This window comes from Falco naumanni, chromosome 15 (genome assembly GCF_017639655.2).
Source record: "Falco naumanni isolate bFalNau1 chromosome 15, bFalNau1.pat, whole genome shotgun sequence".
In the NCBI taxonomy this organism is placed as follows: domain Eukaryota; kingdom Metazoa; phylum Chordata; class Aves; order Falconiformes; family Falconidae; genus Falco; species Falco naumanni.
Window position 1 is genome coordinate 2844951 of NC_054068.1, and position 20264 is coordinate 2865214.

General features: G+C 48.9%; 2 protein-coding genes across 2 annotated transcripts in view; one reads left to right on the forward strand and one right to left on the reverse strand.

Annotated features, from left to right (window-relative positions):
• The window catches only part of ZCCHC14 (zinc finger CCHC-type containing 14), a 56012-nt gene extending 50688 nt beyond the window's left edge, over nucleotides 1–5324 (forward strand). Inside the window, exon 13 of the mRNA XM_040615299.1 lies at nucleotides 1021–5324. Within this exon, the coding sequence (XP_040471233.1) occupies nucleotides 1021–1076 (56 nt within the window). The 3' untranslated portion in view covers nucleotides 1077–5324. The remainder of the gene's footprint in view (nucleotides 1–1020) is intronic.
• An 848-nt stretch (nucleotides 5325–6172) lies between these two features.
• On the reverse strand, nucleotides 6173–15680 carry MAP1LC3B (microtubule associated protein 1 light chain 3 beta). The gene is made up of 4 exons (XM_040615318.1): nucleotides 15538–15680; nucleotides 12776–12831; nucleotides 10214–10320; nucleotides 6173–8120 (listed from the first exon to the last, which is right to left on the reverse strand). The coding sequence occupies exons 1-4, from the start codon at nucleotides 15575–15577 to the stop codon at nucleotides 7946–7948; spliced, it is 378 nt and encodes a 125-aa protein (XP_040471252.1). The 5' UTR covers nucleotides 15578–15680; the 3' UTR covers nucleotides 6173–7945.
• Between the last annotated feature and the right edge of the window lie 4584 nt (nucleotides 15681–20264).

The window sequence follows — 20264 nt, forward strand, 5'->3', positions numbered from 1 at the left end:
CAGGGGGAGGGGGGAGAGCTTCTGTGGACAAACCGCAGCGGCATTGTTGGTGCTACTTATACCCCCCATCATCCAGGTCATCTTTGGTTATAATTGCAAGCTCCCCTGGACATTTACAAACTGAACATCTCTGTTCCCCCTTTCTCTTCTTCCCCAAAATAGGAACCTAAACGAAGAATTACTGTTCACGTGCCCTCGAAGGTCCCGTGTTTGCTGCTGTAATTATTTTGTAGGGCATGTTGCTTACACAGTTGCAGCACAGGCTGCTCCAGGAGAGAGCTGAAATCCTTAATTCCAGGAGGGAAACAACTAAGAGAAAAATATTGCTTTACCGAGAGCGCTTTCTAGTCCCATTTCCATTTTTCTTTTGATTGATTAACATATTGTGTTGAGATAATTGAGATAATTTGCATGTGGTGTAGGCTTAAAATATTAAATACAACCTTTTGACTGGCGCGAACAGCAGTGAGGTGTTCTGGTTTACATTGAGTCTTGTCTATAGCGTATGTCTGTGTTCATTTTTATACGGTGCAGATGAGGTCTCGGGTATTTGAGCTCTATGAATTAGCAAGTGACTGGTTCTGAGGCAGCAATTTACAGCAGTGCTAAAATGTAAATAATTAGTGGAATTTCTGTGGTTGATAGTGGCCAGCAGGGAAGAAGTGACACTTCCTTGTCAGTCCGAATTCAGAGAACTTCAGAAATGTAATCTGCTGTCTTTTTAAGCTGAACTTCATTTCATTAATGCAATTTCCGTTTAAACGATCCCCAACAAATTTTTGCCAGCCCTAAAAGTACATCTAAACCGGTGACTTTTTCCGATGTAAAACTGTGCTTTGATTTTCGTTTCGGCCAGCTGCAGACACATGCTTGTTGGCCTCCTCTGCAGCTTCACTGCAGCGCTGCAAGCTGGTGTTACGCTGTAACGTTGCGCTACGTGTCCAGTAAGAAGTCAGTTCTTTTAGAAGGTTCTGAGATGTAACGGGTGTGAGATTAACTCTCCTGTTTCCTCTCCCCCAGGTACGTTTAGGCTGAAATACGCTCCTCCCTCTGAAAGTCTTGACTCCACAGACTGATATTTTATCATCTGGCAAGAAAATACTGTAAGCCATGGAGACAGAAGGAGATTGAAATACAAAACTGAGACGTCCAGTTGCTGTTAAGCTTAATGTATTTTTTAATCCAAAGGTGCTTTACTTTATTAGACTAGGTAGAAAATCTAGCTTAGGGGTGCATCAAACCCATTTTTGATTGCCAAATTCAAGCTTGGATCTTGTTGTTGAAACTTCTGACTACGTGTCATAGGACCGATGCGTACTGGATGGATGGTGGAGCTGGCCAGCTGCATTTTCTGTTGCAAGTACAATATCCAGTGTACATTTTTTACTGGAGAATGTTGCCATATGTGGACTTTCTAAGGGGAAACGTCTAACTCCAGGGCAGCTACATTCTGAAGTGGAAGCTGGAGGCTGAAGGCAGGAGCAGCCGTTCGCCAGAAGGACTTTGGCACCCCTGGGCTAGGTAAAATGTCTACTTTTTTTCAAAAGTGATCAGGCACTAATCTCTGGGATTTTTAAGGATTGCACTACAGAAGAATGTAAAACTCTTCAAGCTTTCTGCACTTTTAGCAGACAGTGTCACTCTGAGACCAGTGCAAAGAGGCAAAGAAGTTCCAACTTTTAAAAATTGGCACCAGCAGGCTATGTGACTTAACTACACAATAAAAATCTTAAGTCAGTCTCTCCTTTCCCTTCCAAAAGAACACACATGGCAGTTTCAGTTCCTTCTGGAAACAAACTTGTGCTTCATTGTCTCACTTATTACTAGATAGTGCTGGGTTCCCGGCAGTGGAATAAACTTAGTTTCCAAGGGTCCAAGTCCCAGAGACTCCAGAGTCATAAAGGCTTCAAGGATATTTTCCTGTAATACACAAAACAACCTTTACGTCCTGTTACTGTATATAGGTCTCTTTCACAGAAACCTTATTATTCTGCTTTTGTAAATGAATTTTAAACCATCCTAAAAAAACCCCAACAACTCTGGCAGCAGAGTTTGTAAGCTTTTGCTTTAATTTATATTAAAAAAAAACACCTTTGACTCCTACCCCAAGGCTTTTGCTACAGGATTCAGAAGTGGTAGAAGTAAAACATGTAAAAGGTAGTAAACTTCATTATTATCAAGACTTTGAAGGATTTATTGTCAGCCTCCTTCGTTGCAATAGATTGTAGATGACTAGCTTTGGTGTTAACTACTTAGCATACATAACTTGTGGGTGACAAATCTAAATTAGGACTTGAGAGGGAGCCAAACGAATCTGGAACTGCTAATTTGAAACGGTTTGGTCCTGTCTGGTTGAAAGAAGATACTAATCCTCGTGGCTCACCCGAGGAATTTGATGGCATTAAATGGGTGAGGCCTTCTCTTTAAAATGCCTGACATAGAGATATTTGCATACTGTAATTTGGAAGACACCTTTAAAGTCTGAAGCCTTGTTTACACTTGGAGGTATTTCTTACACCAATTTAAACCACACCAGGATGCACAGTATTGGTAGTGGCACAGCTGACTTTCGCTTGGAAGCGAAGGGGGTGTTGAAGTGGTGCAGAGCTGCCCCCAGGAGATCAGGCCGTAGCCGTGAAACGTCAGCGTGAGGGGGTGACGCGGTAGCTTGACAGCTGAGAGCTTCCTGGACCATGTTCGCAGGGAAGAAACCCCCTGGGCCATCCTTCAGTCCCGCTTTTGGGGCTGGGGGGGTCGGCAGCCTCGGCGGGGGAGGCAGGCAGGGTGAGTGAGCATCACCGGCAAGGCGCGGCAGCGTGAGATGGCCACAAACCAGACTCGGTCCAGGTAGTGATCTGCAGCTCAGAGCGGATTTGGCTTTGCGGAAACCAAAATCTAAATTTGTGTAACGCTTGGTCTTAAAAAAAAGAAAAAAAAAAAGTAATTTTTATGCCTATGCAATGAAAAAAAAAAATATCTGATGTGTGTATTCCGAGCCCAGCTCACACTACCCGCAGCATTGCACACGCTGTTGAAATGCTTCTGTTTGCTCTGCCCGCGCTTGCAGAGGTTACCTGCATTCTAGTGAACAACCTCCAGAACCTACAACACTAAAGTGATGAAAACTGACAATGCAATTTACTTTGCCTTAATGAGCTTGAGACAATGGTAGGAACAATCTGTCACACTGTATTACTGTGAAGGAAACGCAGTTTTTGGTGACGATGTTTACTATTTACAGCTTTGAGGGTCTCTCCGGTGGCCTGGAACATGTGCTGAAAGCCAAACCGTAACGGTTGGGGTTTTTTCACTTTTTTAAAATGATATTTTAAAACTGAATTGTATTTCAATAAACTGTATTTCAACACAGTGTTAAAAACCCTCTCAAAATAGCAAAAAACAACAGAAAAAAATAATATCTGTACTAGTTGAATTTTCTTTTAATACCCAAGGCTGGCACACAGTCTCGTCTAATACTCATCACCGAGTCGAAACCGTAACAAAAGGACTGTAAAACCGAACTTCTGTCCGGCAAACTGTTCCATTCCTTTCTTCAGAGCTTTCTTTGGGATTGTTTCCTTTATGTAAAGTTAAGGCTGATGTTTCTTAAAGTGGCTTATGTGTACTTCTAGGTAATGTTTTTAAATGGTGAAGTCTGGTTTTAGAATAAGTTCAAATTCAGAAGTCTTGAGTTTTAGAATAAGTTCAAATTCAGAATCCTTAAAGCAACACGAGTGGAATAGAGAAACGTTTGCTGAGCCAGCAGCAATTGCAGAGCCCTTCCCTAAGTCAGGGCAAGTTGTGGCCTCAGATCTGCTGGCCAATGCTGTTCACTTTGTACCAGAACAACCAAAGGTGGTGAGTCCGAACAGAGCACTTAGTTCTGTAAAACAATCCTCAATCTCTTTTTAAAGGCACAAATCCATCTTCTTACCCCCAAAAAGCAAGGCAGCTTGTGTTAGAATAGTAGTTCCAGCTTCCCCGGCTGAAAGAACCAGTTCTCAAAACCTATTTTTATACATTGAAAGATGGAGATTTCAAAGAATGCTATTTATTCCTATCTTTGTCCTAAAAGTATAAAAAGAATTAGTTCTCAAAATGGATTTCACTGTGGCATAGAAACGATTTTTAAATGTAAGACAGAAGGGAATCCCAAGTCATCTCTCTGAGAGGGCACGGAGAAGTTAGCGATGAGTCTTCCCTCGGGGGAGTGAGCGACATGTTTTCTCTTTTTTCCAGAAGTGTTTTCCATTTGGGAGTGTTGGTGATGGAAATACTCAAAATAGGATGGAATTCCCAACAAACTCCTCCTCACGCTGGCAGCCCGCAAATTAAGCATTAATAAATATGCCAGCCTCGACACTAAACAGCGGGAGAGTGAAGAGGGAAGCCTCCTTTTAGCAAGCGAGGCATCGATCAGAGAGTTACGTGATAGTTCTCCTTAAAACAGCATGTCACGCTCCTCCACTCCGCTTTTTGTGAAACTTTTTCATACCCCGGTCGTTAAACCTTGGCAAACAAAGCGCCAGGCTTCCGAAAACGACGGTCTGCCGCCGGACCTTTTACCATTACCCACAGTTCTGTTTCATGCAATTTCTCGCTGGCAAGCTTCAGGGTGAAGGTACTCGAAACTTAAACGTAGCCTGTGGTATTCGGCAGAGCAACGCTCCTTCCCAAAAATAGCAATGACATCACCCAAACCCCCGCAGAGGGGTGAGCTGTCTGTTTACTGGAGGTCACGGACACGCGGGAGCTGTGGATTCGGGGTAGTCTAGAAAGCCTGTTAAATGAGATGGGTGTGGGCAAACCTGGACAGAAATCCATGGAACCGAGCGCTCGCAGGAGTCTAGAAAACACTTTTGCTGGTGGAGGCCCCAGTAACCCTGCCCACCACCCCTGCCCACCGACACCTCTTGTAATAAACCCTTGGAACTACCCGTTTGCTCTCTTAAAATTTTTCTTACGTAAGCAAGAAACGTGTTGGTACTGAAGCAGAAAGCAAATCCTGTGTGTTTTCAAGTGCAGATTAACAGCTTCTCTTGGACATAACTTTCCACTAGGAATGAAGGAAACTCCTGCTCCATTTGAGCCATTTCTTTTACTTCGGTCAATTCTAGTATTACAAATTGTGCATGTAACTTTATAAATATTTTAAATAGTTTTGTAAATATTTAATATTCAGCTAATTTGATTTTGAATTGTAAATGTCAAGTATTCTGGTATTGGGATTTTTATGTTTTATTATACTTTGTTAAAATTGTACATTTTTAGAATGTTTTTATCTGAGTAAATTTAATGTATGGAAAATAAAGAGTAAAACTGAATCCTTTTTTTTTTTTTTTTTAATTTAAAGGGGCTTCATCTGTGTGGGGGCTCCTCCAGCTTGGCAGTTACCAGAGATTTTTTTTTTTTTTTTCTCTTTTAATTCCTTTTATTACTTTTGCTGTTTCTCCACCCACAGACATCTGCTGGTGAATCCCAGATCTACTGCCGTGCTTGCCATCGCTCTCCTCTCCTTGACTCGGCCCCGGCTGAGCCGAGGAAGCCGAGCTGCTCGGCAAGGCTTTGCGCTTGCTCTCTGCTCCCAAGGGCGGCCGCGGCCCGACTCCAGCTGCCTACCCGAGCCTGTACCCCATCCCACAGCAGAGGGGGTGGGGAGAGGATGAGGAGGGAAGCGTTGCGCCCCGTTGCGCAGGGAGGCAGCAGCCGAGCCTCTGGGCTCTGCTCTGCCACCTCAGCCTGCCCCTCGCACAGGCTATACTGCGGAGGGAGGGCAGGCTGGGGTAAGCAAAAGGCATCACCAGCTTGCTGCATCCTTCATCCTCCTGCGGCCAGTTGTTCCGGACGAGCGGAGTCCTGCTCACGAGAGCATCGGGATTCTGAAGCTGTGAGGGAGTCAGTCGAGCAGGAGGGGGAAGACAAGGGGGATATGGAAACCCACGCCCCAATCCATACCCGTCTGCAGAGCAGAACTGCTCTACAGGGTGATCACAGGGGAGATTCCTCCTCACGGAGGGCAGCAGCTCCCTCGGTGCTGGTCACGACGGGTCATGGTCAGCAGGACCCAGTTCAGCACCTTGTGTGACCTGATGCAGGTGGAAGAGCTTCTGTGCTTCTCCCTGCAGAGATGCTGTTTAAGAAAACCGTCTAGAAATAACCACACAAGCCATAATTAAGTTGGGATGTAATCCATCCATACCAGCACTGTATTAATTTTAAAAAAGCAACATTTGTACAGGAATATCAGTCAATCACGTTGTAATTACAAGTATGGTTGTCAATTATGAGTTAAACAGTTCCTTACACAAACAAAACTAAACATAGAACAAGCTGCACTTAAAAGTTTACGTTGGAGTAAAAACACAAAGAACAATAAAAAATCTGAAGTAAGCATTGTGAACGAGATGCATGCAAAGAGGTGTAAATAGGTACAAATTGTACACCTTATTGAGCTAGAGTGCCAAGACGCAGTAGTATTGCTTCTTTTTCCCCCCGTGATAGTAAGTTAGCTTCCAGTAACAGATGTAGTTAGTTCACAGACACATAATATACAAGAGTAATCTCATCCTGCTACGCTTCACTTGACAACGACTCTAGAGGAAAAACACACGTCCTACGAGATACCTTTCCTCTGCACAGGCTGCCTCCCTGCTCAGGACAGTAGTAAGTAACACCAAGATCTTCCAAACCCCGTGCACGTGGCAGGAGACTTCAGCGATGGAAAAAAAAAAAAAAAATAATAATAATTTGTTCATCAACTCTTGACAGCAACTCCTGGGCGTGAGATGCTTCTAAGAGCGGTTCTCCCTGACCCCCCCTCGGTGGTAACATGCAAAACGAGTGACAGACTGGGTAGGCAGTGCGGGTTGGTAATTCCAGTGGCGTGTCCGAGTCCAGCATTCGGCACGGAGGCGAGTACAACAAAGCCGTTCGCCCGCTCGCTTCGGAGGGCTTGAACGCACCCGCCCTGCCGAGCAGCCAGAGAGGGCGAGCGGCGCTCCGGGGACCGCGAGCCATGTGGGCACTGCTCGTGTCTCTGCCCGCTCTGCGGCCGGCAGCACGCGTCCCGCCAGCCCCGTGTGCCGCGGCGGGGCCCTCCACCGCCTTCTCCCAGCAAACTGCCGGGCGGGGAACAGCCAAACCTCCGGGCTAGGGAGGGGGGTGACCTTTCGGAAGCGAGCTCGTATGAACAACGGTGTTTCACTGAACACGCAGGGATTGGGAATTCATAACAGACTGGAGTTTTATTTCAATGTTACCTGTCCAGGTGTGTATTTTACAACTAAACACGTCCTAAAACTACAATAAAGCTGTGATGTTTGGTATGAGTATTTCAGAAACCGGCACCATGCCTAAGTTTGCGGTGCCACAAAAACCAGAGACAAAAAGAGCTGTCCTCCCCCAGCTCACCCCAAGCACTTGCCTTAACTCACTGCAGCACTGACACGAGTCTGATCGAGCTGCAAAAGACAAAGCTCCGCTTTGGAACATTAAAACACATTTGCTCTCATGAGAGACCTTCCCATTTTTAAAAAAAGGGAAAAAAAAGAAAAGCTTTAAGGAATCATAGGGAGATTTTCCAGAAAACTGTCACAGGAAACACTTTAGCTCCTCCCTGGTGCCTGTTTGCTTGTTAAAAGTCAATCGAGTGTCCCTTTATTCACAATTGTCACATGCACAATTGGGTTCCATTCGTAAGGTCCAGAAATGTAAATGTGCCTGTGTGGAATATTACAGCAGGTTTCAAAGCCGGAAGTGCTCGTCTGTACTGTTTAATAGTCACAAACAAGGCAAGGTAAGATGAGACACCTGCTAAAGCAAGACTATGCTAAGGTACTGAGAGCGTAGGTGACATCCGTTTCTTTCCCTGGGGTGTGTGTGGGGAAGAGTGGGGGTGATGGCCAAGGGTAAACCAAAATCCTAGGCTAGAAGCCGCTTGCGTGTCTTAGACAGAAGATTGCACTCCGAAAGTCTCCTGAGAGGCGTACACCATGTACAGGAACCCGTCCTCGTCCTTCTCGCTCTCGTACACCTCGGATATGGGTGTGGAGACGCTCACCATGCTGTGTCCGTTCACCAGGAGGAAGAACGCCTGGTTGGAGTTCAGCTGCAGGCGTCGCCTGTTGGGGGGAGGCGGGGGGAGCGGACAGGGGAAGGAGTTTGACAGTGATGACCATGCATTTCCACTCACATTAACACAGGCTTTAGGACAGATGGCAAAACAAAGTCCTCCACCACTGACAGCAGTAAGATGTCCCCACCCAGAGCAGCCCTGCCACTGCAGAAGGCGTTTGCTTCCCACCTCAACGTCGTGCCAAATCCATCTACTAAGCCCAGCCAGACAGGTCCCCCCACAGAAGCCCCTACTTCCCTATGCTCCAGAAGGGCGTTAAACTGCAACGAAACGGAAGCGGTACTCCTTGCCAAGGCGGTCCCTGTACAACCAGCCAACACCAAGGCCTGCGGGATCTTCGCTCCGCAGCACCTCGCTGGAAATACAAACCCCGGCTGACCTCGAGCAGCCTGCGTGAAGGCAGGGAGGGAGGACGGGCTGAGCTTTCATGCGCAGGCCCCGGACCTTTTAAACTCACTTTGTCACCAGCTCTGTAACAGCCTGCGTTTAACCTTTGGAGCACCTTGCTCCCTCTTCCCCTCCCTCCCAGGAGAAGCATCATGGGAAGGGCAGAGAGTGCCAGGCTTTACAGACAGCGTGGCACAGTAAACATCCAGCTCTGGTGTTCCCCTTGGATCGTTCATTTTAGCTGGGGGGAAATAGATATTCCTGCTAAACTGCCCCCTGGAAAGCAGGTTTGCAGACAGGAGCTCTCTTACTACTTCATAAAGCAAGCAAGCAAGAGGAGCTCGGATATGTTGAGGTGCAACCAAAGAAAGAAGGAAAGAACAACAGATAGAAGAGCTTCCTGCCGCTTCCGCTCGCTGCTGAGGGGCAGCAGCAGCTGGAAACAAGGATTTATTTAGCCTCCCAGGCAAAGGCCTGGAAAGGGACCCTTCCAAACCAAGCTCAAATCACTCCAGAGACAGCAGGCTGAGAGACGGCAGCAGCTCTCCAAGGGCTGGGAAGGACAGGCTTTGCTATGCACAAGAGGAACTGGCTGAGGACCAAGTCCAGCTGGTACCAAGTCATCTATTAACAATAAAGCCAAAGAAAAAATGTGGCAAAAATCCTTTAGCTTGCCATTAAAACTTTTTGCCCAGGGCCTTTAATGTTCATGAGAAATTCTGGAAGACTTGAACAATCTGGTTCCTGCTTCCAAAACCCTATCTTACTTTCTTACACATGTAAGAGCTGGGATTTGCTTGCGACAGTTTTTGTACAAGCCTTGGAAGCAGGGAATTGTTTGGACACGCCAGACAACTCTCAGTTTTTACAGCTTGTGGCCTCCACAAATCAGCTCCCTGCTCCACCGTGACCAACCAAAAGCAAACTCTGGTTTGCTGCTAACTTCCAAGTTTACTGCTTGAGAACTCTTACTAATCAAAAACTCCTTCTAAGCCAGGAGAAATGCACCTCTAGCAGAATTTCTGACCACAGTTTTAAACCACATAACTTCCACTCTGTGGCTATTTCCCCTTTGCCTTTCCTTGTAAACAAAGCTCAAGCACCAGAGCAGAGCAGCACTCACGCCACAGCCTGTGCAAACAGCTGGGACAAAAACACACCGGTCTGAACGTGTGTTTTTTCAGGCCTCAACGTCAACATTGAGGGAAACCTCATTTCACGATCAAAGGATGCCAACATCAACCCTAAGCAACAGCTCAGAGCTCTGGCTATGAGCCCAAACTCCCCCTGCAGTGGGTGGGTAGAGGCAGGCACTCCAGAGAGGGACTCCCAGGCAGAACACCAAGAAGGCAACCCCTAAAATAGCCATGCGGGAAGCACTGGAGCCCTGGGCCAGAAGCACCCATGTTAGACAGGGATTCACAGCCCCAGACTTCCTCCTACACCTCTGGGAACCAGTTACTTCTGAAAGCAGACTAACAGCTCTGCTCTTTTCAAAGGCTGGAGGTTTTTTTGGGCAAAGCCAAAGGAAAAGCACCATCTCATGAAGCTGTCTTATGATAAGACCAAGCGCTCATTAGATGAATTTTCCATTTAAAGAGCTCCCAAATACATACACCAGGTGGGGAATTAACCAAGAATCATAGTCTTAGGCTGATACAGCCTAAAATCACTGAAATCACAGCATACTACCTGATAATTTTGATTAGCTCGCTCATGTTCACGTGATCTGGCACCAGGAACTTGGTCTTATCCAAAACTGGAAGCTGCTTCTCTCCCTTGTACCTTTCAATGATCACCTAAGAAGAAACACAAAAAGACAGGAGCAGAAGATGTGAAAGGCAAGAAGCGGTGTCCGTGCCCTCATCTCCCCCTTCCAATTTTAACACAGCAAAATACAAGCATTTACGGTAAACTCCATTTCTCTTCATTTGTGAAGGCAGTTATCTCAAATCTGAAGAGGAACAATTGCAATTACCTTCACGTGCTCCTCTTGTTCTGCAAGAGTAACTGCATGAAGTAGCAAACAGGGATTTAACAGCACATGTCCACAGCTTCAGTGCAATTTTACAAGAGCTCATTTGCTGGAATCATTTAATCTAGCACTGAATTACCCAGCAACAAGGAAACCAAAGAAAAGATAAAGCACACCTCCCTCTAACGCGTTACAGTGGCTGACTCGGGGCTTGAGCTGCTAAGGAAATCTGCAAACTCAAGCCGTTTTCCCTAGAATTTGTCCAGTTTCAGGCCATCTCTTTCTAACAACTACACCTCCAGATTAGTATGCTATTCCATTCACCTTCCATGGCTACTCTAACGCATGAGAGAAAGCTACTTCTGAAGGGTATAAAGCCTCAAAGGAGAGAATTTCCTCCTCCTTAATCTCAAGACAGCATGCTTAGGAACCAGTAATTCTGTCAAGATTGTTATGTTCCTTAATTCACAAGGAAAATGCAGATTTGCCAGCTTAAGTAGCACCCTGCCCAGCAACTGTATATAGTTCCTGCTTTTAAGAAATGATCTCAGAATTCGTGCGCTCCCTTTCCACAGCCATGTGGCTTTTGTTGTTTTTAAATCAACGGTAGCTACGTGACACCATTTACTTGGATCATTTCCATGCTCACGGGGTCTGGTTATGTTGATATTCCAAAGTTGCACAGGTGAAGAGATATTGAGCCAATTTAATTACATCAGAGAAAGACTTCCTTACACCAGTTTAAATAAATGCTGGCTCATTCTGGAAAAAAAACAATACCATTTTTAAAAAGGTAGACCATAACCAATAGATAGTATTTCCAACAGCAAAATGAAAGATGTCGACAGTACAGGAGGAATTTACCATCTAGCATGACATTGCCATCTTATCTCATCCAGAACCGCTAATGATAATAACAAGGCAGTGACTCAAGCTAGGACATGGACATGCAACTACAGCAAGCCTCCAGGGACCCCAGCAGGCCTCTGCCATAGTTGGGAGTTTGCATCACTGCATCTTCAGCAAGTTGCTTGTGTACCTCTGAATTTTTGCTAGCAATATGTCTGTGGCTGGCTTAAAATGAGAGCTTTGCTATAAAATCAATGGCTTTCAATCTGTGGTCAAAAGAGCTTGGGGACTATGGCTAAGTCATCTGTGAAAAGTGGGTAAAAAAGCAATCTTCTGTGAGGAAACAGGTTTGTTAGGAAAGAGCCTTTCGGGAAAACTGCACATTCCAGGAAAGTCAGAAAATCTCTGCTATAAATTATTACTTGTTCCCATGCCCAACAGCAGAGTAAAACAGCAGCAGAAGCTTCGAGATGAAGTAGTTAAATGCTAAAGAAAAGCTGAAAACCTTTCGGTTTCTATTTGACTCCGAGGCAACAATTGCTTCTGTTGAACAAACTTGCACCAGTTTGTTTACAGAAGAATTTCCACACACAAGGATCATCAGCTCTCATCACTGAGAACCAAAGGCTGAGGCATCCAATTAAGTTCTCTCTTCTGCCCCTCAAGATCTCCTAAGGTCTTCCTTGTTCCACCAAATGGCCATAAGGACAGTTGCATTTATTGCTTTCTGCAGTGACTGCCGTCACACAAAGCCCACCAGTTGTGAAGAACTCATCAGCAATAGAAGACAATCCATGCCCTTTGGTTCCTAGGATGCTTTGCTTTGCATTTGTAACCTTGAGGATGCCATAAAGAAAAGAAAATAAAAATTCAGGCAGCAATCGAAGCTGACCAGCTAAAGAAGAGTGATAAGGTGAGGGCTGATCTGCTCTTTGGAGGTGAGGTGGAGGGGTTTGACAGCCAAGCACCATTTCTGGAGACCTCAAGCACATGCCCATCTCCCAGAAGGCAAGCATTGCTGTCTTTCTCAGCACAGATTGGTGACAAAAGCTTTAACTGTCTCTACGTTACCATGTATTCTTCTTGGTTAGCCTCTGCAGATTCTTCTTTTAGAGAAGAAAAAGAAAAGAGCTGAACACTCAGGAGAATCTCAAGAGTTCATCCAGGGTGTGGTTTTCTTTAATGTTACAACAAGCAACTGCAATACACAGGAAACCCTGCTTCCTTCAGTCCCCAGCTAGCGCCTTGCTCTACCACGCCAACTGCCAGTTACTAGTTTGAGAAAGTTTCTGAAATCCAGGCTTAACAACCCTGAACAGCCAAATTTTCATTTGGTGGTCTCACCAGGACAGCTTTCTTACAGGTTTCTAACTACTAACAAGAACATGAGACTGGAAATCAAAGTGAAAAAAGAAAAGAATCAGACTTACTGGTATTTTAGTTGGATGCTGATCTCGAATCAGTCGTACATCTTCCACTCTTTGCTCTGCAAGAGATTAAAAAAAGTCTGTTCAAACATCCACACTTAATGCTGTTATTACCTTCAGTTCTCCACCACTGAAGAGAGGGACCGCATGTTAATAAAAGCCGCAAATTCAGGCAGAGCAGTTTTCGAATGGGACAGCACTGTCACAAGCCAAACCTCTCCTCTGACAGCTGATACTTTGCTTTTTCCCCCCAGGTGACAAGTACTGCACTTACACTGCTTCGGACTCCTAGAAAGTGTTAAAGGAGACAGCTTCCTCCCCACACACACCTCAAGTTCTGCCCACTAAATCAGACGTTTAACCTCTTAAATTTATGGCATCAAATTACACCACCCAAGTTAATGACTAAATATCCTGTACTATTTTTGCCAGATCCCAGAAGAGGAAATTGTCAACAATTGAGACCTAGGACTAGCCAAAGCCTGGCAGCATCAGCTTACGCCGTGTGCTCTAGCGTTACCGAATTACAGTTTTCTATTTTGATTATGCCGCACCCATTGTCGCAGAAGCTGTCGGTAAGTTCTTGAGTACCTAGACATTTCACCGCTCTCCGTGCCAGTTTTCAGGATAAAGTTCACCTCTCCTCAGACACAAATATTAATAGCACAGATATTATAAACCAGGCTAAAGTACATGGCAAAGTAAACAGGCGCTGTTGCTTTTAGAGGAAGTTGCATCTGTTTATACCCTGCCTGCTTTCAGATTCAGTGAGCTCGATTTTAACCTCTCCAGTTCTTTTCAGCGGGCCGGAGCTTTCCAGGCCATTTCCATCTTATAAACACCTCTCAGAGAGAAGATTTAGTGTTGCATCACAGCTTTAACAGACATCTACCGAGGGAGAAGTGCTGCTCATGGGAGAGGAAGAGCTTACATCAGCACCCATCATCAACTCATTGCTGGTATGCTAACACACAGGACACACTACCTGTCCCATCACTCAGCAATGACATCACTCAGCTCTCCATTAGTCCATATTAAGTGGCTGTGCATTAAATAAGTCCATGCGCCTTTTTATGAGCCCGGTAAGGAAATGCAACTCACGTGAATCACAGTTTAAAGCTGAAGGTGAATCAAGCAGAACTAAGGCAAGGAGCATGCAAAGCCTTCACCTGACTGTGAGACTGAGAACCTGAAAGCCATCCTGCTTCACGTCCCACAGCCTGAGCCACCTCTTACAGACCAGCATTAACGCTTCAAGAGCAGAGATTACTAGCCAATTAAAATACTTTTTAAGATTAACCAGAAACACAGGAGATAGGGGGAGTGAATAAGACCAACCGTCAACCTAGCAAGCACAGACAGATTTGACTAACTTTTCAACTGAAACAGGTTTGTTCACAGCAACGTTATTCAGCAGAACTCCCTGGAGTAGGAGGAACATAAACCGGAAAAATCATTGAGATTATTATATACGGCGTGTTCAAAATCAGGCTTCTGTCAGCCACAGATAAACACTGTTCTCTGACGACATTAGTTGCAGTGGCAACTGCTTGGCTGCTGTCCTAGCTGAACTTAATACCTGCCACAGAGGCTGCTGACAGGCGATGGGGTCAACAACAGTTTTGGAAGACTCCAAGAAAAGGGGCAGCTTAAATATAGGCTCTGCTAAATCAAAATTCTCTCCGCTTCAACGTGGAGAACAGCTTACATTTAACAGAACAGCAAAGGCGAGGGTGGGCATACCAGAAAGCTCTAAGAAGCTTGACTTCAACCCAAAGGCAGAAGGAAAAGAAAATCTGGATCGATATCTTCCACCAACTCCATTTTATGTATGGGATTTTATAGTTCACACAGAAATAGGTTATGCTGCCAGTTCTTGTTACCCTCAGAGCGTTTCAGCCTACCTCACTGACACACATGAACAGAGACTGAGCTCTTTGATCGCTCTGGTCCCATCCCAAGCACAGAAGTGCTGGCACCGCTCTATCAAGGCTGCTCCTTCTAGAAAGAGACTAATCTCATTTCTCCAGCCATCATTACACAGCTCTTTTTGATGCCTTGCTAGTTTTCAACAACCGAAGGGAGACGGGAGGCATCCATCCCAGCCCACGCCAAGCACCAAGCTGCAAGGGGAGCTTAACGCTCCCGTCGGGAGAGCAGTATGTCGGGAGGGAAGGGAGGCCCAGCTCCTGGCACACAACACACAGTGATGTTTCCAGGCTCCTGGGAATTTTGCAGTCGATAATGGATGCTGCGGAGAGGCGATCTCCCCCCGCCAAGCCCCCCTCCCAAGGCAGCGCCCGGCACAGCGCTGCCACCCACCCCAGCGCCTCGCTCCCCCCGCCCAGAACAAGACCGCTGGCCCCAACGCCCGGCCCACAGCCGACAGCTGGCCCACTGGGCCGGGCCGGGCCCCGCGGCCGCGCAGGGCAGCGGGGCCGGCCCGGGGTTGTGCCCGCCAGCCCCGAGCAGCGGCGGCTCCCCTCCGGCCCCAGCAGCCGACCGGGCAGGGGCGGGCGGGCCCGCTCCGGCCGCGGGCCCCGCGATCAGCGGGAGCCGGCCCAGGCCTGGGCTGCCCGGGGATCTCGGCGGAGCCTAACGAGATGTGCCCCCTCCCCGCATCGCCGCCCCTCCCGCCGCCGGCCTGCCCCACCGGCCGCCCCCGCAGCCCGCCGGCCGAGCGACGAGGCCCTGAGGGGGGCCGGGGCAGCCGGCGGGCCCTGCCAGCGACCCTGCCCCGCCGCGTCCCTTCCCGGGGCGCTCACCGAAGGTGCGGCGCTGCTTGAAGGTCTTCTCCGAGGGCATGGCGGCGGCGGCTCGGCCTCAGGCCCAGCGGCTGCTCTGCGCGGAGGCGGCGGACAACTCCGAGTGCCGGCGCCCGCCCCCCGCCGCCGCCACCGGCGGCTCCGCCGTCAGCTGACGCCGCGCGTCACGGCGGGGCGGGCACGGCCGCGCCGGCGCCGACATGTTGAGTGTGGCGGGGAGGGCCGTCCGCCCGCCGCCTCCCCCCGCCGCCCGCCGCCTCCCCCCGCCGCCCGCCGCGCCTCGGTTGCCTCCGCGCCCTGCCGCGTTCCTCCCCGGCGCCGTGCGGCCATGGCCGCCTGGGAGCGCGCTGGCAGCGTGCCCCCTCAGCGACACGCAGCCGTGGCCGCCTTGGGGCACCCTGAGGTGCCCCCCTCTCGGCGACACATAGCCATGGCTGCCTCAGAGTGCCCTGCCATGTGCCACCTTGGCGACACACAGCCTCAACAGTGTACTCTCTCCACGAAAGACAGCCATGGCTTTCTCAGCTGTGTGCTCCCTCAGACACGGCCATGGCCGCCTCAGCTGTGTGCTCCCTCAGACATGGCCATGGCCACCTCAGCTGTGTGCTCCCTCAGTGAGACACGGCCATGGCCGCCTCAGCAGTGTGCTCCCTTAGCAAGACACGGCCGTGACCGCCTCAGCAGTGTGCTCCCTTAGCGAGACACGGCCATGGCTTTCTCAGCTTTGTGCTCCCTCAGTGACATGCAGCCATGGCCACCTCAGCAGTGTGCCCCCTCAGCGAGACACAGCCATGGCTTTCTCAGCTGTGTGCTCCCTCAGACACGGCCATGGCCACCTCAGCTGTGTGCTCCCTCAGACACAGCCATGGCCACCTCAGCTGTGTGCTCCCTCAGACACAGCCATGGCCACCTCAGCTGTGTGCTCCCTCAGACACAGCCATGGCCACCTCAGCTGTGTGCTCCCTCAGACACAGCCATGGCTTTCTCAGCTGTGTGCTCCCTCAGACACGGCCATGGCTTTCTCAGCTGTGTGCTCCCTCAGACACGGCCATGGCCTTCTCAGCTGTGTGCTCCCTCAGACACGGCCATGGCCGCCTCAGCTGTGTGCTCCCTCAGACACGGCCATGGCCGCCTCAGCAGTGTGCTCCCTCAGACACAGCCATAGCCACCTCAGCTGTGTGCTCCCTCAGACACGGCCATGGCCGCCTCAGCTGTGTGCTCCCTCAGACACGGCCATGGCCGCCTCAGCTGTGTGCTCCCTCAGACACAGCCATGGCCGCCTCAGCTGTGTGCTCCCTCAGACACGGCCATGGCTTTCTCAGCTGTGTGCTCCCTCAGACACGGCCATGGCTTTCTCAGCTGTGTGCTCCCTCAGACACAGCCATGGCTTTCTCAGCTGTGTGCTCCCTCAGACACGGCCATGGCTTTCTCAGCTGTGTGCTCCCTCAGACACAGCCATAGCCACCCCAGCAGTGTGCTCCCTCAGACACAGCCATGGCCGCCTCAGCTGTGTGCTCCCTCAGTGAGACACTGCCATGGCTTTCTCAGCTGTGTGCTCCCTCAGACACAGCCATAGCCACCTCAGCTGTGTGCTCCCTCAGACACGGCCATGGCCACCTCAGCTGTGTGCTCCCTCAGACACAGCCATGGCCGCCTCAGCTGTGTGCTCCCTCAGCGAGACACAGCCATGGCCGCCTCAGCTGTGTGCTCCCTCAGCGAGACACTGCCATGGCTTTCTCAGCTGTGTGCTCCCTCAGACACGGCCATGGCCGCCTCAGCTGTGTGCTCCCTCAGACACGGCCATGGCTTTCTCAGCTGTGTGCTCCCTCAGCGAGACACAGCCATGGCTTTCTCAGCTGTGTGCTCCCTCAGCGAGACACAGCCATGGCTTTCTCAGCTGTGTGCTCCCTCAGACACGGCCATGGCTTTCTCAGCTGTGTGCTCCCTCAGACACAGCCATGGCTTTCTCAGCTGTGTGCTCCCTCAGACACAGCCATGGCTTTCTCAGCTGTGTGCTCCCTCAGACACAGCCATAGCCACCTCAGCTGTGTGCTCCCTCAGACACAGCCATAGCCACCTCAGCTGTGTGCTCCCTCAGACACGGCCATAGCCACCTCAGCTGTGTGCTCCCTCAGACACAGCCATGGCCGCCTCAGCTGTGTGCTCCCTCAGCGAGACACAGCCATGGCTTTCTCAGCTGTGTGCTCCCTCAGACACAGCCATGGCCACCTCAGCTGTGTGCTCCCTCAGTGAGACACTGCCATGGCTTTCTCAGCTGTGTGCTCCCTCAGTGACATGCAGCCATGGCCACCCCAGCAGTGTGCTCCCTCAGACACGGCCATGGCCGCCTCAGAGCACCCTGCCCGTGTACCACCTTAGCAATGCACAGCTATGGCTGCCTCAGAGTGCCCTGTCCTGTTCTACTTCAGCAACACACAGCCATGGCCACCTTGGGGCACCCTGACAGGCCTCTCTCTCAGTGACACACAGCCATGGCCACCTCGGAGTGTCCCACCACGTCCTCTCTCAACAATATGTACTCTTAAGCTACTTTGCCTCCATGCAGAGGTGCAAGTTCAGCAATTTGCCTTCAGCATACGTAGGCACGAGTATGAGGCAGCTGTGGTAAAGTTTGCGTTCAGGGAACAAAGTGGTCGGAGCGGGTGTCGCAGTTCCCTGCAAAGCCCACCACCCGGCCTCGTGCGGTTTGTCAGGAATCGAGGAGATCGCCAGCAATCTCAGCCGCGAGCCACGTTCGCCTGCGTTCACCCTGCAGATACTGCGTCGCAATTGGAAATGCCCAACTGTTTCCTCCCCTAGCAGCTTTCTGACACAAGCTGTTGGCTGTAGACTTTCAGCTGCCTGCCTTTCTCTTCCTCTCACATATGTTCCCGGCACCGTGTTTTGAAATACAAGAATGTGATTTTGCAGCAATAGGGCTACACAATTTCGCTGTACAATCCAACTTGTGTGGCTGAAGGGATGGGGAGCTGCAGCCATCAGTGTCCTTAGGAGTACAGGGAGAAGAGCCGTTTCCTAACCAGCTTAGAGCTTATCAGGGGTTTTTGCATTTTTTTCGCCTGGAACGATGCATTTGAAGTTAGAGCCATGCTGTGTTCACACGCTGGAATGAGGGTTCGTTGCCTAATTCTGTGATTCAGGGTCATACAGTTCCGGTGGCTGTATAATTATAAGGTGACACCATTAAAGATGTGACTAACCAAGGAGAGAAAAACAGCCCTAGGGTCTATGAGTGCTCTATCAATCACATCACTGTCCAGGGACAGCAGGTGAGACATAGTGGATGATCATCAGAAGGCTGATACACCTGAAACTTAAACTAGCAAGCCCAGATTTCTGTTCCAACAGAATTCTTTCTTATTTAAATGACTGTCTTCTAAAAAAAAAAAAAAAAAATTCTGGGCTGAAAAAATTCTGCCACGCTCTCAGAATTGGATGTGAGGGGCTGCTGTGTGGCTGTGGGCAGGAGGACAAGCCCCGGTGAACCAGGTAGTGTTGGTTTTGGGGTGGACAGTGAGTCCTGGTGGCAGGGCTGACAATACCGAGCGCTGCGCGTTATGCGGTTTTCATCCACACTACCAACTGTTAGCGGGGCTGCAGCTCAGGCTGAAAGCATCCATATGGTGCTTAGGAAGAGCCACAATCAGAGTATCTGCTGACAGGCAGGGCTATCACATGTTCCACTCATAAATAATCAGCAGAGACTGTGAGAAGGAAAACTTAGATCCACACCAAGACTTGCTTGACCTTTCCCTCCTCATCTCATCCTTCGCCTATGTCTGCGTGTCGACAGCACAGACAGTTGGTGAGTCTGGATTTAGGAGAGGTGTTAGGCGCAGTTGGAATGACAGCATGGACATAGCCTTTGGTACCAGCTCTGCCTAAGCACAGTTCTCCATCCCTAGTGAGAAAATGCTGCTTTTGAAAATGCTTTTCCTTCAAACTTGGTGACTATGCCGGAAAGGAGCCCTTTAAAAATCTAGCCCGCAGAGCATTTTTATTCTAGTCTTGGAACACTTTACAAAGCATTTAGTCTGAAGAAGAGAAGACTTAACTGAAAGGAGACATTGTATTGTCTTCAAATATGCAAAAGGTTGCTGCAGAGCAGGAGGGTATTAGTTCTCTGCATGCAGTGAGTCTAGGACAAGAAATAATGAGCTTACATCTTGGAAAAGGCGATAGAAATTAGACATTGGGTTAAGGGTAAGAATAGCTGAGCACCAGAACAAATTGCCTAGGAAAGCAGTGGAATAGTCACCATCGGATATTTTTATTTAACAAGAAGTCAGTAAAAAATCTGTTCTGAAGAGTTTAGGCAGAATTGTTCTTATCTCAGGGAGAAGGATGGGGTAAATAATCTCTTACAATACCTGTCAGCCCTAGTTTTTCATGAAGCAAGAGAGATGTGATTTGCCCAAGCTTACAAAGCAGGTTAGAGCACAAGCTGGGTTTGCATTCCAGCTCAGATCCTCATGTCTGCAGCCGACAGAGCTGGCTATACTAAATCTGAAGTCTGAAGTGAAAACAAAGCCAGGTTTTCCCAACCATCGTATCTTCCACAAGGTTGGGTTTCGGTGGCTTGAGTTTTTTTTGTTAAAAAGCCAGTATGAATGGCGGCCCCAAACCCTAGCTGATATTTGCAGCATTTCCCTGGGGAAAAACTCCCACTTTTCCTATTTTTTTCTGTATGAGCTGCTTCACAACAA

Coding starts and splice junctions, on each gene's coding strand:
- MAP1LC3B (XM_040615318.1), bottom strand. CDS start 15,577: ATGCCCTCGGAGAAGACCTTCAAGCAGCGCCGCACCTTCG. Junction 12,832..15,537: donor CAAGCAGCGCCGCACCTTCG/GTGAGCGCCCCG, acceptor AATCTCTTGCAG/AGCAAAGAGTGGAAGATGTA. Junction 8,121..10,213: donor GAGCTAATCAAAATTATCAG/GTAGTATGCTGT, acceptor TCCCCCCAACAG/GCGACGCCTGCAGCTGAACT.